We start from the raw sequence: 15,011 nt of genomic DNA, 5'->3' as shown, positions 1-15,011 counted from the left end.
GTTTGAATTAATTTGATAGTAGGGATCATTTTTTACCTTTGCAACCCTAAAGCATTGATTGACAATTAGGCACTTACTTGGCAGTATTTATGGGTTTAGGGTCAAAGTTCCCTTGTGGATCAATGGATGCTTGGTTCTCAAGTTTAGCTCCTAAACTGACATCCACAAAGTCTGGTGGTAAGGCTCCAGCAATGGCACAAAGGCAGGAATTAGCCATTTTGAAAAGGTCAGCATCATATTTCTACAAAAAGAAAAAATATCCATATTTCTACAGGATTTTTATATATAGCAGCTGGATGGATAGATTAAGTTCTGACAGTGATAAAGGGCAAGAAGTGGAAATGTTTGGCAATTCACAGACTTATTAAAGATTCACATGTTTTCGCACCACTGCTCACTGTCACTTAATTGCGCTTTCACATCACTTGCTCTGATTTATCCAAGATATAAATTTGAGGGGAATCTCCAAATAGAAGCAACCGAGATAAGTGTTTTGAGTACAAATCTGAAAAATCATGTTTAGCAATCATGTAGTTGTACCTTTTGAGAGATGGAATCAAAAATTCCCCAGAAGAGTTTCTTGGTGAGGAGAAGCTCCTCCTCTGAAGCTGTACCAAAGCTGTTTAACCCAGATGGAAGGCAATAATACTTCCAGTTCTGTTCATAGTGGTTGGTCAGGAGCTATAGATTAAGTAAAGAAATGAATATCACTTTTCTAGCAGGCCTATCATTGAACCATAATGGGTGCAGTATCTTACACGCAGAGGTATGTAGCAGTATTCCGTGAGCAAGGGAACGTCAAACACCAGACGTCTGAGCAGCTGTTGCATCATGGAGGGACGCAGATGCCTGTGCATAAATCAAGTTAAAATGGGCATAGATAAATATGCCACCAAAAAGCCGCAGAAAATGTACTGTGTAATGGTAGGCAACAGAGTTAAAAGAATTACATTCCAAAATAGATACAATAATTAAGTTATTATTATTTTTAGCCTTGTTGTCAATGGTAAAAAATGTCATTACCCTGTTTAGTAATTGCAAATATTTTAAGATGATGCAACGCAGTTCAATACATTTTATTATAGAGGGCTTTTGAAAAAAATAAGGTAAAATCATATAATAATGTGTGAATAATTTCCCACTTCTATCGCACCCTCAGTATAAAAAAAACCTGTGATTTCTAGTCTGGAAAATGTGTAAAATTGGTTAAACAACACGTTATAACAGACGTTTGGCAAACCTACTTGCAGATAGTCAGCAAGCATTCCTGAATAACATCTCGCTGTGCTTTGGTGAGCGAGCGTCCTTTGGAGAGGCGATAGATGGTTTGAAGCGTGCTGTCAATCAGCTGCGTGTAGTGCTCCGTGCTGGCAAATAAGGTGGCGCAGCGGGTCAGTAAAGGCAGCAGAGCAGAACTGATGTACCTGTTCATAGCCAGTGCTGTCTCTGTGGTACTCAGCACCTCCTGTAGAACAGACAACAATGGATAATCATCAACTACATAAACTACTTCTGTCACCAGATAACATCCCAAAACTACAACTCAACTTTATCTAATGAAATAAATGTAATAACCAAAACATTTTCTTTGAAGGTGAGATATACCTTCTGTTCATTGTGTTGTCATTCATTTAAATGACAATTTTTGGTTGCCCCAATATGAGCACACCAGCTGTCACAAGTACTACGACAGATATTTTTGGGTGGTTGTTTACCGTGTCTAATGAGGCAGCCATCTTGAGGTCAGGTAGAAAGCCGACCTCCAACAGCTGTAGGAGGAAGCTCTGGTCCTCGATGCCGTACACTCTGTCTAGGAAGAGCACCATGGGGGCCTTGTGATCCGGACAAAAACAGGCTGACATATCGGGTTCAGTCACTTTGCCATCTGGAAGTTTAACACATGCTTACAAGACTGCTTGAAATAAACTGAAAACACAACATACATGAAATATAGACACCTAAACACTACAAATTATCAATATAAAAAATACGATTTTGGAACAATAACATTAAAAGAAACTTGAGAAAACAAAGAATGACAGTAAACTCAATATTAACTTCTCATAGTGATGCAGGCACCGTAATACAAAAAGTTACTTCAAGTAAACGTTAAATAAAAGGAACTGTGAGGCAGATGTGCTAACCACCGTTGCCCAAGTTCAATAAAAATGTAGTGTTATAGAATGTTCAAAAACAAACAAACAAAAACCTTAATGGCAAGGGACAACCACAACACAACCCACTGCAATCTGTATACACAGTTCTGACTTCAAGCAATCAATGAAATCACCTTTATTGACTGTAGGCTTGGTAAGAGGTATGCTGATGACACCAACCAAGTCTGTGGTGGGAACCAGGGAACGTAGAATGGCGCGAATACGCAGTGCTTCACCTTTACCCGCATTAATTAGCTGTAAGAGACACATAAGCAATATGGTATTGTCATTTTCACACATGAATCTCATAAGTTAAAGTGGGAAATTTCTAGGCTCACATGCATCTCGGGTGCACAACGACCCAGTAGGTCAATGAGGGCGGAGTAGAAGGACATGATGGCGTTACCCATGTGGATTATTTCCTCTTCCTTCTCACCAGACCTGAAATACAGAAACATGCAGAAGCTTAACTCTCCATGGCTAATAAAAATCCTCAAGTTACAGTACCTTAATTATATTCTGTCACAAATGATAGAGTGTGGTATTTCAATTTTGTCTAACTAATGAAGTCCTCCATGAGTTTATTAACATCTTTTTTTTAAATTTTCATTTCAGTAATCCTAATTTCATAACTTCACGGATTCTGGGGGGAAAAAGTGTTGTTTTAATATCATACAATTTTAAAGAGGGGAAAAGATTTGCAATGGCTGCATATTCTCCAAGAGTGAAAACGGACTAGAATAAAAGTCAAAGAAAATTTAAATGAATGATCTTGTGAATGAAATAGGAGAGAGGAGCTAACCTTATGTAGTTGTGGTCCATGAATAAAATGTTATTAGTCATCCTCAAAAATCAACTATTGACTAATCAGTAAATGTATGTTAATGGACAATACATTATGTCACTATAGAAGCAACATCATCTCATAATCAGATGCATAATAGCTGATTTAGAAAGAGAATTCTCACCCAGACGAGATAGCAGCTAAGGGTTTGGGCAGGTCCAGGGCGGGATCCTCAGATATCTTGATGGCCTCTTTCATAGCTACCAGCAATCCCTGTCCTCCCTCACCCCGCAAAGCAGGGCCAAAACACTCTGGACGTCGGATCAGCAGCTTCACCACCACGTTGGCGTTTTCCTCTACACTCTCACCTGTCACAAAAATCCACAATAGTATCAAAGGTGAATAAAAAATGTGAACGTGCGTACAAATATCTGTTAATCTTCACACAATTATGACAATTAAATATTGTCCAAAGTGTTAATAATTGTTGAGACACACCACAATTGAAATACTATATATGGTACATAGCTTTTCTATGAAAGTTAACAAATATGTCCTTCTTAAATAATACTTGTCATACACTCACCATTGCAAAAGACAGCAAACCTCAAGAAGGACAGGTAACGCTCTCCTTCAATAGGGTTCCATCCCAGATCAGGGTAACCCTTGGCAACCAGCATGGCACAACTCTGAAGACCACATCCAGCGAGGTATGTCACAACCTACACACACACACACACACACACACACACACACACACACACACACACACACACACACACACACACACAAACACACAGATTCACTTTACAATACTTTAATAGTGTACTCTGTCACTGACAGATATGTTGATGGATTTGCTGACAAAGCATTGTCTCACAGTACAAAGTCATTTTAAATTTTTCTTTGAGAAGTCACGGGTAACACAGGGCCCCTTTTTGCTTACTATGAATTTATATCACATGGTAATGCATAAGGCGCCTCCTATGGCTCATTCTAATCTGACAGGAGAAGGCTGAACATTAGAACAGTGTGCATTTTCTTGTGTCAGAGTCAATATATTTTCAAAACTTTGTTCTATGAGACATTTTAAAGCCTTTTTAGGAGCACTGTATAAAATGTTTTTTTCTCCTAATTAAATAGTTAATGTATAGGTTGTAAGGAAATATATACATGGTATTTCTATCCCCTTTCTATTAAAATTGAGAGAACTTTATGTGATCTGTGTTTGTGGACGGTTCTCATTTTTAACACTGCTCTAATTTACTTGGTTTTTAATCTTAGCAAAAAGCTAACCTTTTCAAGATCGGGTTCCTCCAGGGCAAGAGCGAGGCCATTGTTGTCCATCACTGATGAGGCAGCAACATCCAGTGGAGTGGAGCCCCGCATTGCTTCAGAAGCTATAAGCAAAAGAAAAGTTTACAATCTAAATAAGCACTCTGTTTAATGTATTGAGGAAAACTTGAGAGCATTGCCGTTACTGTAGTTTTAAATGATAAGAAGCAAAAGATACCAGCATTACTCTGACCCATTAGTTACCCTTAATAAAGTCACAGCATGTTATATGCTTTTTATCAGTGGCAATCCTTCAAGATAATAGCTTTTAAAATGAATTGTTATTATTATCGAATGGCCATTCACTAAGGAGTAGGGTATATGATATTATAAAACAAATATGTGCTGTTTCTTTACATTTTTTTACCCAGCAAATGACCAACTAAAATTCTAACTTACTTAATATCCTTCCATCATTACATACCCAAACCGACGCTGCTATTCTCCAGCAAGTAGCTTAGATGGTCAAACATGGCTTTCTGGTTCTGACGGCTAATGCGGCAGAAATAGCACAAAAAGCGACAACAACTTGCAACCATTTTGGGGAAGGCAATTTCCTGTAAACGAAGAAGAAGAATTAACAATTTTAGAGCGATGAGATCAAACTGGGAGGCAAAAAAAGTATATTTTCAAATGCTCCTGTAACCAACCTGTGACTTGTCTCCTCCCAAAACGTTGACCATAACTTGCATTACGGTCTCATGCATACCCAACACTCGCATGAGGTTTGGATGCTGGTAGAAAACCTTATTGTTCATAATGTCCCTAAAGACAAAATGATTTTAGAAGGTCAGACCAAGATGCCTACGCACATCACTCTGCCAATCAAGTCAGGAAAACACATCCTACCCAAGTCCATCAATCATTAGTTTTTCCTCCTCCATTCCCATGCGCACTGAAAGCAGAGACCGGATCTGACCAAGTGAGGCCAGCAGGTTAATTGCATCCTGCACAGATGCGGCACTGATGGTGTAAGACTTCTTCATGGCCCGCAGCAGTTCCCCAATGCCATCGTACTGCCTCCTAAGCAGACTAAACATCACCCGAACCAGCTCGGGATCCTGCATGTGGGTCTCCTGAGCCCAGGTAGTAATAGTCTGGGAAATAAGCTCCTTTAGATTGGCTGAGGAAAAGAAAAAGAACAGAACTTCTTATGGAACCCAAAAGCCAATCAGGAGTGAATCATAAATAATGCTAATTGGGTGATGTCACATTAGTCACTTACTAGCAGAACATCATGATTAATACCTCAATGATCACAATCCAATTTAAAACATGTAAAAGTAGTCACTGAGTCATCTTTTTATCCTTTCTATTTTTGACTCTTTCAATCATTCACAGCAGATGCTCGAGTCTGCATTAAAATTAATATCAGTCATCCACAAGATGTCCATTAGTCATCTTTTATTCAGAACCCAGCACATAGGTATAGTAATTTTTTAGCAGAGGAATGCATTATGGAAGTGCCTAGCTACATCTTTTTAAAATTTGCTAGAAACATTGGTTACTTAAATAGAGTACTTAGATTAAAACACAAGAATGACTCACTCGGGGGAGCTTGTTCTTTCTCTTCCGGTTCTTCCTCGGTCTTCTGAGGCGGACCCTTGATCTTGTATAGCAAGGCCAGGAGACGGCCTTTAATTGATGTATCCTGCTCTTCCTCATCCTCCTCCACTGGAATTCCTGCAAGTAGAAGGCGATTTCAGTGATTTCGGCTTAATTTTAACAGAATCGGGAAAAGAATGTGGAGTATTTGATTTTAAAAGAGCATTAGGTTTTAAAGCAAGCATGTTTCCTATTCATCAGTCAGTTTGGTAACATCACATATGGTGTTACAAGTCGAAGCACGGGACTCACCACAGTGCAGCTGCAGTTCTTCATGGAAGCCATTGAGTTCTTCTTGGAGGTCCTCAGGGCAGGGGCAATCGTCGCCTGTGGTGAAGTTCAACAGGATGTTGATCTAAAGGCAAGAAGAAAAAAAAGAGAGAGAAAAAATGTCAAAAAATATCATAACTGAAAGAAAATACAATTTAAATGCAAAGTGGCTGATATTACTGTTAGTATAGTATCTTTTTTTATTTAGATCATCATCATCATACCTGCTTAGTTGATTTAATCCATTAAAAACAATGTTCAACTTAATCTTAAATAAATCATTTGAATAATAATATTTTTATATATAAAATTATTTTTCATTAAAAAATTGTACTTCCTATTTACACTATGCATTTATTGTTTACAATTCCACCATCATTTGATCTAAGTCAACCAAACAAATTTAATTTAGTCTGACATTCTCTGGGAATAGAAATGATGTCTTGGCTTCATGTTTACACTATGCATCTAATGCTTAATATTCTCAGTCATTTCATCAAATTTAATATAGTCTGACATATACAAGATTTTCTTACATCAGAAAAATTCAACATACCTCACCGTTCACTTCAAAAACTCTTACGTCATGTTACCTGCTCTTGAGGAGGTGAGCGGAACTCCTTCGTCTTTTTGGCTGTGACGGCGGCAGACATGTTAAGCGCCAGCATGAGCTCATTGTAGCGGAACTTCTGATTGTACTGCAGCTTGGAAACAAAGTTGTCAGAGAAGGAGACAATGGACTCAATGCGGTGCTTTAGCTCGCAGTCACAAAAGTAATGCAGTAGCTCGCACATCTGCAAAAAAAAAAAAGGAAAACATTTAGAAACTACTATGGCACTAAGCACTACCCAAAACAAGATATTTTACTATTTAATTGTGTAGAACTTAATTTTGACAATGCATGCACATTTATGTGAAGAATTTCCTCACCTGTCGTTTGACAGACTCGGGCAAAGATTTCTCCAGAAGCCCCCGGACTGCCGCCTTGCTCTCCTTTGCCTCCTCTTCTCCCGACTCCATTACCTTCAGTTCATTCTTGCTATCCTCCCGTGAAACTGACACTTGGTCCCCCTTGGCATGCTCCCCCTCCCCGAAGACATCGGGATCAATGAGGAGGAGAATCAATCTCACCTCCTCGCTATTTAAGACACCCATTATTAACAGGGTTCCAATCAGCTTGAGGATAGGGACAAACTGGTACTCCACACTCCCACCCACTGGATCTCTTATATGGATGCCGCCACCCTGCACTGCTTCAGTGAGCATGCTAATGGCCTTCTCTTTTAGGATGCCTAGCGGGATCTGTGGGCTGTGGAGATACTGCTGCCGCTTGGTGCTGATAATACAGGCGGGGGAGAAGTTGACCCGTGGCTTCAGGCTTGTACTCAGGCTTACGCCAGGTAGCGAGTGCTTTTTAGACTCGTCGGGGAACAGTTTGATTGAGCGTGTCTCATCTGTCACTGGAATGATAAACTCGTTGTTCATCATAAGACGAGCCTCCTTTGACGTCTCAAGATGGATGCTGGAAGCGAGAGTTTAAGAATCAGTGCTGTTGTCTGATGAGATGACACAATAGGCTCATGAGCTAACAAACCTTATGAGCACATTGTAGAAGCCTTCTCTGAGCATGCCAGAGAAATACTGGTTGTCAATGGTGTAGAGGAGCTGCGACTGGTCCAAGTGGCTGCAGAGCGCGTGCGCTACACGAGTGTTACCGAGGGCGCAGAGAGCACAGTATAACTTGAGAGTGTGATAATGGAACTTCTTCAAGTCTTCATGTTCTGATAATTCCAGGATGTCCAAACACCTAGGAAAAGATAAGCGCATAAAGCAGCATTCCTACAACTGTTGCCTCAGAACCATAACAGAAAACCTGTCACTGTCTTGCCATAATAATAAACCAGTGGGTATTGCCACAATAAAGTGTGCTTGAGAGTTTACACGCCAATCCGTGTCCCTTATGCCAGGGACTAATCATAAAAGTTGGACAAATTTAGTTTAATTGTGGTTTAAAAAAAGGTTTAATCATAAAGCATTGTTTTACTGGACAGTCAGCACCATGGACAGCAGTCACACCTGTGAGATGTAACCTCTGTCCATGGTGCTGACTGACCAATAAAACCAGTCACCTGTTTGTGTACTACTTCATGATTCACTTGTGAACACCACACTATAAGTACAATAACAGGATATGAATACTAGTATTCACCTATTTTCCTCAGGTATATGCACAGCCATCATCTGCAGCGGTTCCAAGCACTGGACCACCCAGCCGTGCCTTTCGCTGACTCGAGCGGTCTCCACACTGAGGAAAGTGTTTGGCATGCGGCTCCACATCACTGCCACAATAGTCTGCACATCTAGTCGTGGCGGGCACTGAGGCACAGGGTTCCTGTGTTCACTCTTAAATATAGCAGAGGAGATGGGCATGGCGTCCTGGAATAAAATAGAGAAGTCTATTTTTTTTCTTCTGGTCGATCCCATTTCATAAGACTCAGTGAGCTATCATTAAAAATAAATCCTACAATAAATGCTTTGATTGCGTACGTTCTACTGACCATACTATAAGTACGGTTTAACATATATACATTTACTTATTTTTAGTAAGTGTCAATGAATTACAAACCTTAATCTTGACAAATTCAAACTGAAAGAGGTTCACGCTGGTGGGCCGTACAAATACAGCAGGGAACAGTTTGGTATTGGGCTCCACCTGGAAATTATAGAAGCATTCATAGAGAAAGTAGTTTACTTTTTTGCTCACTACAATAGGTTTACATTGCCTCCACTAAAATACTTTGTATATTCAACATAGGCAATAGATCTTTCTCACTGCACACACATATTATATCCAATGCAGAGCAGTGAATGGACAAAATGTATAAAGACACAACATACCATATACTACCAAAAATATAGTTATTTACTTTTCTGTGGTGGACTATTAATTACCTGATAAATGGTAGACAGCTCCTCGCCATTGGCAGTGAAGGTGATAAGGCCAGTCGCTAGGTCAGTCAGACAGCCAATCTCCACATCAGTATTGGAGCGATTGGATGATGTCGGTCCGACTGCCTCCGCGCCACACACCATGTAGCAATTACTTCTCTGGACACTGATGGCAATAGCAAGAATAGATTAGAAATTTCACACGCTTGCATGGTGTAGCTATTCTAGAATGTACACAGACAAGAATAGATCTCCTTTTCTATCTTCTTTCCCTTTATTTGTATTTTTCCCCTCCAATTCGTTGTCATGATTCCTTGACACAATATATGTTAACCTGGTTACTTGCCTCTCATGGACCCGGCCTCTCTCATCTCCAAGAGTGACCGTAACTGTTCTTGTCTTATTCAGGCTGAAGTTCTTGGAATAGTAATGATAGTCTGGCGTGACCCAGCCCACCCACACAAGCGCAGGATCTTGCCCAGCAAACACTCGCACTGAGTGGTAATACTGTCACACACACACATACCACAGAGAAAAATAAATTATATTTGTTTCCCATAGTTTTTACACCCATGCAGAATTTGTAAAGTATTGGCAATTGAACATCTGACTAAAGACTAAGCAATGTTCTCTTAAAATTGTGCTATTGCAAAATTCTTTATAGTTTAATCTGAATCAGGGTTTTCTTTCCCAATCACCCATGTTTCCCAGTATTTTACACAAGTATTTACATATCTAAAGTATATTACCATAACAGTATATTGATCACCTATAAGCAATTATTTTAAAATTCAATTTCAACTTATTAGTGTATTCGATTTACCGTTGTGATGCTTTCGTAGTTCATAGCGCCATCTTCTTTTTGAGGATGACTGCAGAGAACAAATTATTTAAACCAGAAGAGCAAATGAGTGCAAATGAAAACAGAGTGATCACATTTATCAATCTGATATTACCAGGGGAAATATAAGTGATTCAGTTCAAAAGGGGAATTTTGCACTTCAAATCTAGCAAAGACATCTCACCCGAGTTTATATGATTCCTCAATGAGCGTATCGGCAGAGAAGAACTCCACAGGCATGCTCAATCGGCAATAAATCATATCATTGTTGCTGTTCTGTGTGCCACATGTCTTGTGGGTGACCTTTAGGCAGGGGGGACTGTCCACTGTCGCGTCAATCCTAGTCACCTGAAGACAGACCAAATGAGGAACCACAATTTGAGCAAATACATACTTTTTTGCCAACATATACCCAGTAGCTACTGTATTCTGAAATATGTAACCTAACAAGAACCTTTATCTTTTTTATTTTCGTTAAATAACAATGGCAATACATTTACCTCAATATCTCTGTGATCCTTGGGTACATTGACAAAAGTAGGAAGGCGTTTGCTAAACCACATAGTGATCTCTCGATTCATATTGACCGCAAAAGGCTCAAAACCTTCCTGGAGACCACACATAGTGTAGTACTTGAAGGTGTTGGCATCCTTCCCAAGATTCATGACTCCAACCTGAGACATGCCTACGCTACACACTGGGATGAAACCTAAGGAGAGAGAATATACATTTATCAGCTAATCTTAAAAGAAGCATACATTTGAAACCATTGAAAATCTAGATTATCATCCATCATACTTACATTACTTATTATTGCACATTTTCAAATGTATTATCTAATGACCAAGAAAGGAATTAATCAAATAACTGAGAGGAGTCTTCCTTGAAAAACAATGCTGACTGACCTACTTTTACCTAATCTTTGGTTAACCTTTTTTTTATAGTAAGAATCCACAATGGATAAATGATGTATTCACACAGGCTAAAGTTGGTTCAAATGTTGAGCCCTTACCATCTTCTGTCTCAAAGTCGGTGAAGCAAAGCTCTGAGCCTTTGTTAGTAATCAGGAGCTCGCCATTCAGAGTAAAAATCATCGATTTGTCCTCCATGTTGATCATGCATCCCACCACGTCTCCTTTTTTCCAGGGATGCCCAAAGTAGCGGCTACCCGCATGTAACCGTCGACCCTTGATAAAAGAAACAAAGTTTACTGTCATTGTGTGTGTACAATGGGTACCGTATTTTCCGGACTATAGGTCTCACTTTTATTCATAGGTTGGCTGGGCCTGTGAATAATACTCAAGTGCAACTTATATAGTATTTTTTTTTCTCTCTGACCACCAAGAACCAGTGACATTGTTTGTTTTAGTCTATAAGTTATCTAAAATGTTACATAACAGATGCCTATTTAGCCTGTTTCAGCTCTTTGTTTTTCCTCTTCTTTGTTTATTCTTTGGTTAGTGTGACTTTTACTCAGGTGTGACATATAGACCAAAAAAAAACATTAAATAATAATGTGTTTAGTACCCTAAAGCCATCAAAGACGAAGGCCTGGTCATCTGTTCCCAACTCCACCTCAGGTCTACATCCAGGTCTTGCCCAGCCAACCATCATATCACCTCCAGTCAGGGCATCAAACTCAAAGTACCACTTTCCCGTTTTTACCGCATACGTTTGCTCCACACGGAAAAAACGCAGAGTCTCGATGCTCTGATTATCCGCTACATGGACAGCTGGAGAGAGACATTTAAAGGACTTCATTAGCTTTGTGAATACGCATAAAACAGTCAAGATTTAAAATGTATTACCATAATCAGTACAAAAATAATGCCCACAAATATTGATGCAAAAAAAAATCAATACCAATTTGCTCTAGGGCTGAATGTGCTGACTTTCTAGGATGTCAAAGCTCATTAAATACTCTATTGAATAATGTAACATGTTATAAAACATCTTTCTGTATCAGTATTTTACTTTTAATTTTATTTTCTGCCATTGTTAATGGTTTTTTTGCATTGATATATTAGAATGTTACCAAGACAGTCTCCTAACACCAAAAAGAGACAAGTATGTACATTTGTATATGTGGGTATTGTTTCACTAGGCCAAAAATTGATTGCAATTATCATTAAGGCTAAAGTATCTCACCCTCCTGGTCTGAAGGGTCGATTTCATATCCATAGCCAACCATTGTCCTGATGGCCTCCCTCAAACTATCTCTGTTAGACTTCTTAGTGCGTTCATCAAGAAAAGCATATGGCACCAGGCGAGGATTGCGTCTTATCTTTAAGTCCTGCAACAAACAATTATTGGTTATTCGTCCAGTAGAAGAGTGAAAAGCTTGTGTCATTATCTACTCAATAACAAGAAGACATAATTGGGGAGAAAACAGATTGCTACCTGCTGGATTCCATACGTCCAGCCTTGCTTGATTCTGTCTTTAGCCCAAACATTATGTGCATTTTCTGCAAGCTTATCAACAAGAACCTCCTGACCTGCAGTCATTTTCACATCAGAAAGGTCTAGAGGAGCAGGTTTATATCCATTGGACATCATATAGCTAGAAGCAAAACACATTTGAAAAACATGATTGTATAGTTCAAACTTTAGGCCATCCATTTAACATTTTACCTCATAATCAAAATTTTGAGCACAGAAAAGTTAAAAATAACTTACTCTTTGGGAAGTTTGATTTTCTTCAGATCATCCTCTGCATGAATATTGACCTGAGCAACATGACAGCCAAGAGCCATGAGGGTCCTGAAGACAAGAAGACATTAAGTCTAACATAGTAAAGTAAATTGAATAAAAAAATGAATACCATTAAACCAACAGTCATAGTAATAATGCATTTGTCAATATTATTTAATGTATTAGCCACAATTCACTCCATCTCCATATAAAACGATACGATGCAAATTGTTTTGGATAGTATGATCGACCTGTAGGCGGTACCAGCCAATATTTATGAGACCACGTCAAGGCGAGGTCACATTATTGAACTAAAGTAAAGATTTAATGAGGAGAGGAGCCAGTACTTGGCTTAGATCCACTTGGGACTGACTTCAATATCAATTTTGGATTTGAGTCAGCAGATAGGTCCTTACCAGAGATATTTTTATTCTCACCAAAATGTTCTCACACCCTAATTTTAGGAGTGGCCTTTATAGTATTTATAGAAAGGAGTCTTACTTCAGTGTTTCACTGGACATTTGCAGGTTGTAGTTCCTTTCTGTTTCAGGCAATTTGCTGAAATCTACTAGGCATGGATGCTGCCTCTTGTTGTCATCCCGAACCTAAAAGAAAAAGATGAATATTGAGTATTAGCCATCAAATATGTATTTTTCAGTTGCATTAAGTAAAGGAAATAGAGAAATACTTGTGTATTCAGTGTATACCTTTCCAAAGCTCCATCCTAACTCGATCTTGTTCATCCCCCACAGTTCATGAATGTTTTCTGCCAGCCTGTCCCGAATGCTGTCCATGTGTGGTGGAAGACTAATCTGAACAGGTACAGACAACAGTCAGAATAAATAATTTCCTTATATTTTTCCTAGATTTCTATTAATGCATAACTTTTGGATTTTTAGTAACAAGCACAAGCTTGTTCTCCCTCCGTCCAACACACAACCTCTTAGCAAATTAGACTGCCATGTTAGTCATAATCTTCAAGTGAGGCCGGACAGACATTAAACATTATTTTACATTATTTAAACTGAAAATTAAGGTCTTGGAGTCTCCCACCTGGCTCGTGTCAACTGGTGTAGGAATGAAGGAGGCCTGAGAGAGAAAGTGGGTTGTTCCCAACAGGTGCCGGACCCCATCGTGATCCCTCTTATATTCCTTCACTGGCTCCACAAACATCTTCTCTTTTGGCAGCAATGCCTCATAGCATGGAGAGTATCCAGCAGGGGGCAAGAATTTAAAATCTCCATGGCGACCACCCAGCAAGAAACGAACCCTGATAAGGGAAGTGACAAGAAAATAGGAAAGCCACAGTTTTACGGTTCAACTCAACTTTAGCAAACAACATTCAACACATGTGGTATACGACATGAGGCTCTAATGAATCAGAAGGCTTTAGGCTAACATCAACTTTGCCTTTTGAAATCATTCCAGCAAAACATACTTGACACCAGCAGAGAAGCTGATGACGGGAAAGAAGAATCCGTCCGTGTTGAAGTCTTCAAACATGCCTTGCACGGGCTGTCCGTTGATCCTGAACGACATGCTGGGGGAGCCCAAGTCGAGACAACAGCTCACTACGTCATCAGAGATCAGCAAGTGCTGGTTAATAGACGCTACTGCTCGTGGGACGCGACCTGAATGGCAGGAAATAGACACATACAGACAGAAGTGGTTGTTGAAGCAGAAAGGTCATTGTGAATGCTGATTGGGAACAAATGCAACAGGGAGGAAGAAATAGAAATATGATGATGGGGTGGGCTCTCAAGTGTCTTTTGTGGGGTTTGATACAAAATAGTGATGCAACTTTGACAACTAAAAAGAATTGCTTTTTTTGACCAATTGAAAGCTCAATAAGCAATGCAATGAAATGCACTAGATGCTTGCTCATTTGAATGTTTTTTCCACTATGTTGGTCATATGTGTTGTATTGTAGAGGTTAGGTAGACTGGCCCTTTTACAGCAATAGTATAATGGTAGGTTTTACAAAATATTCATATTTCTCCCAGAAACATCTGAATACTATATACTCTCCAACTGCATTTTCTGGGGAAATTCACTTCAAACCACAATTCCATGCATCTGCCATATGTACAATTAACCAGTGGTCGTAAAGAGTCCCACCTGACCAGAGGTGAAGACCGTCAAAACTGTATGAGTAGAGATCATCGCCAACGCCATTTCCTCCCCATCCCTCGCCTCCACCAGGATACGGGGCGTAGCCTTTTGTGTTAGCCCATCCTACCCTCAGGTGGGTGGATTCGCCTGTTACAAAGTGGTCCACTTGATCGATCACCAGCTCAAAATACCACTTCTTGTGTTGGGCAGAGCCTTCCGCCATACCCAAGAAAATGTTAGGCCTCATGCTAGAAGGAGAAAAAAGACA

The 15,011-nt window shown here is 39.5% G+C and overlaps 1 protein-coding gene across 4 annotated transcripts in view; it reads right to left on the bottom strand.

The window, feature by feature from the left end:
• ryr3 (ryanodine receptor 3) overlaps positions 1-15,011 on the bottom strand; it is a 57,779-nt gene that overhangs the window by 19,905 nt on the left and 22,863 nt on the right. For all 4 annotated transcript variants that reach the window (XM_077710657.1, XM_077710653.1, XM_077710654.1 and 1 more), the window contains exons 18-52: positions 14,750-14,991; positions 14,070-14,262; positions 13,685-13,901; positions 13,339-13,443; positions 13,133-13,236; positions 12,617-12,700; positions 12,341-12,500; positions 12,089-12,233; positions 11,468-11,673; positions 10,953-11,127; positions 10,441-10,649; positions 10,125-10,288; positions 9,923-9,971; positions 9,446-9,606; positions 9,103-9,265; positions 8,777-8,863; positions 8,360-8,586; positions 7,745-7,957; positions 7,081-7,672; positions 6,744-6,944; positions 6,133-6,235; positions 5,824-5,958; positions 5,125-5,398; positions 4,926-5,040; positions 4,700-4,832; positions 4,237-4,340; positions 3,527-3,662; positions 3,125-3,308; positions 2,495-2,597; positions 2,291-2,411; positions 1,716-1,885; positions 1,245-1,465; positions 759-849; positions 541-681; positions 78-241 (exon numbers count right to left, since the gene is read on the bottom strand). In XM_077710657.1, the coding sequence (XP_077566783.1) occupies positions 78-241; positions 541-681; positions 759-849; positions 1,245-1,465; positions 1,716-1,885; positions 2,291-2,411; positions 2,495-2,597; positions 3,125-3,308; positions 3,527-3,662; positions 4,237-4,340; positions 4,700-4,832; positions 4,926-5,040; positions 5,125-5,398; positions 5,824-5,958; positions 6,133-6,235; positions 6,744-6,944; positions 7,081-7,672; positions 7,745-7,957; positions 8,360-8,586; positions 8,777-8,863; positions 9,103-9,265; positions 9,446-9,606; positions 9,923-9,971; positions 10,125-10,288; positions 10,441-10,649; positions 10,953-11,127; positions 11,468-11,673; positions 12,089-12,233; positions 12,341-12,500; positions 12,617-12,700; positions 13,133-13,236; positions 13,339-13,443; positions 13,685-13,901; positions 14,070-14,262; positions 14,750-14,991 (5,892 nt within the window). The remainder of the gene's footprint in view (positions 1-77; positions 242-540; positions 682-758; positions 850-1,244; positions 1,466-1,715; positions 1,886-2,290; positions 2,412-2,494; positions 2,598-3,124; positions 3,309-3,526; positions 3,663-4,236; positions 4,341-4,699; positions 4,833-4,925; positions 5,041-5,124; positions 5,399-5,823; positions 5,959-6,132; positions 6,236-6,743; positions 6,945-7,080; positions 7,673-7,744; positions 7,958-8,359; positions 8,587-8,776; positions 8,864-9,102; positions 9,266-9,445; positions 9,607-9,922; positions 9,972-10,124; positions 10,289-10,440; positions 10,650-10,952; positions 11,128-11,467; positions 11,674-12,088; positions 12,234-12,340; positions 12,501-12,616; positions 12,701-13,132; positions 13,237-13,338; positions 13,444-13,684; positions 13,902-14,069; positions 14,263-14,749; positions 14,992-15,011) is intronic.

The sequence above is a fragment of the Stigmatopora nigra genome, chromosome 2, assembly GCF_051989575.1.
Source record: "Stigmatopora nigra isolate UIUO_SnigA chromosome 2, RoL_Snig_1.1, whole genome shotgun sequence".
Taxonomy (NCBI): domain Eukaryota; kingdom Metazoa; phylum Chordata; class Actinopteri; order Syngnathiformes; family Syngnathidae; genus Stigmatopora; species Stigmatopora nigra.
Note: the sequence above shows the minus strand (reverse complement) of the source record. Positions and strands in the feature narration are given on the sequence as shown.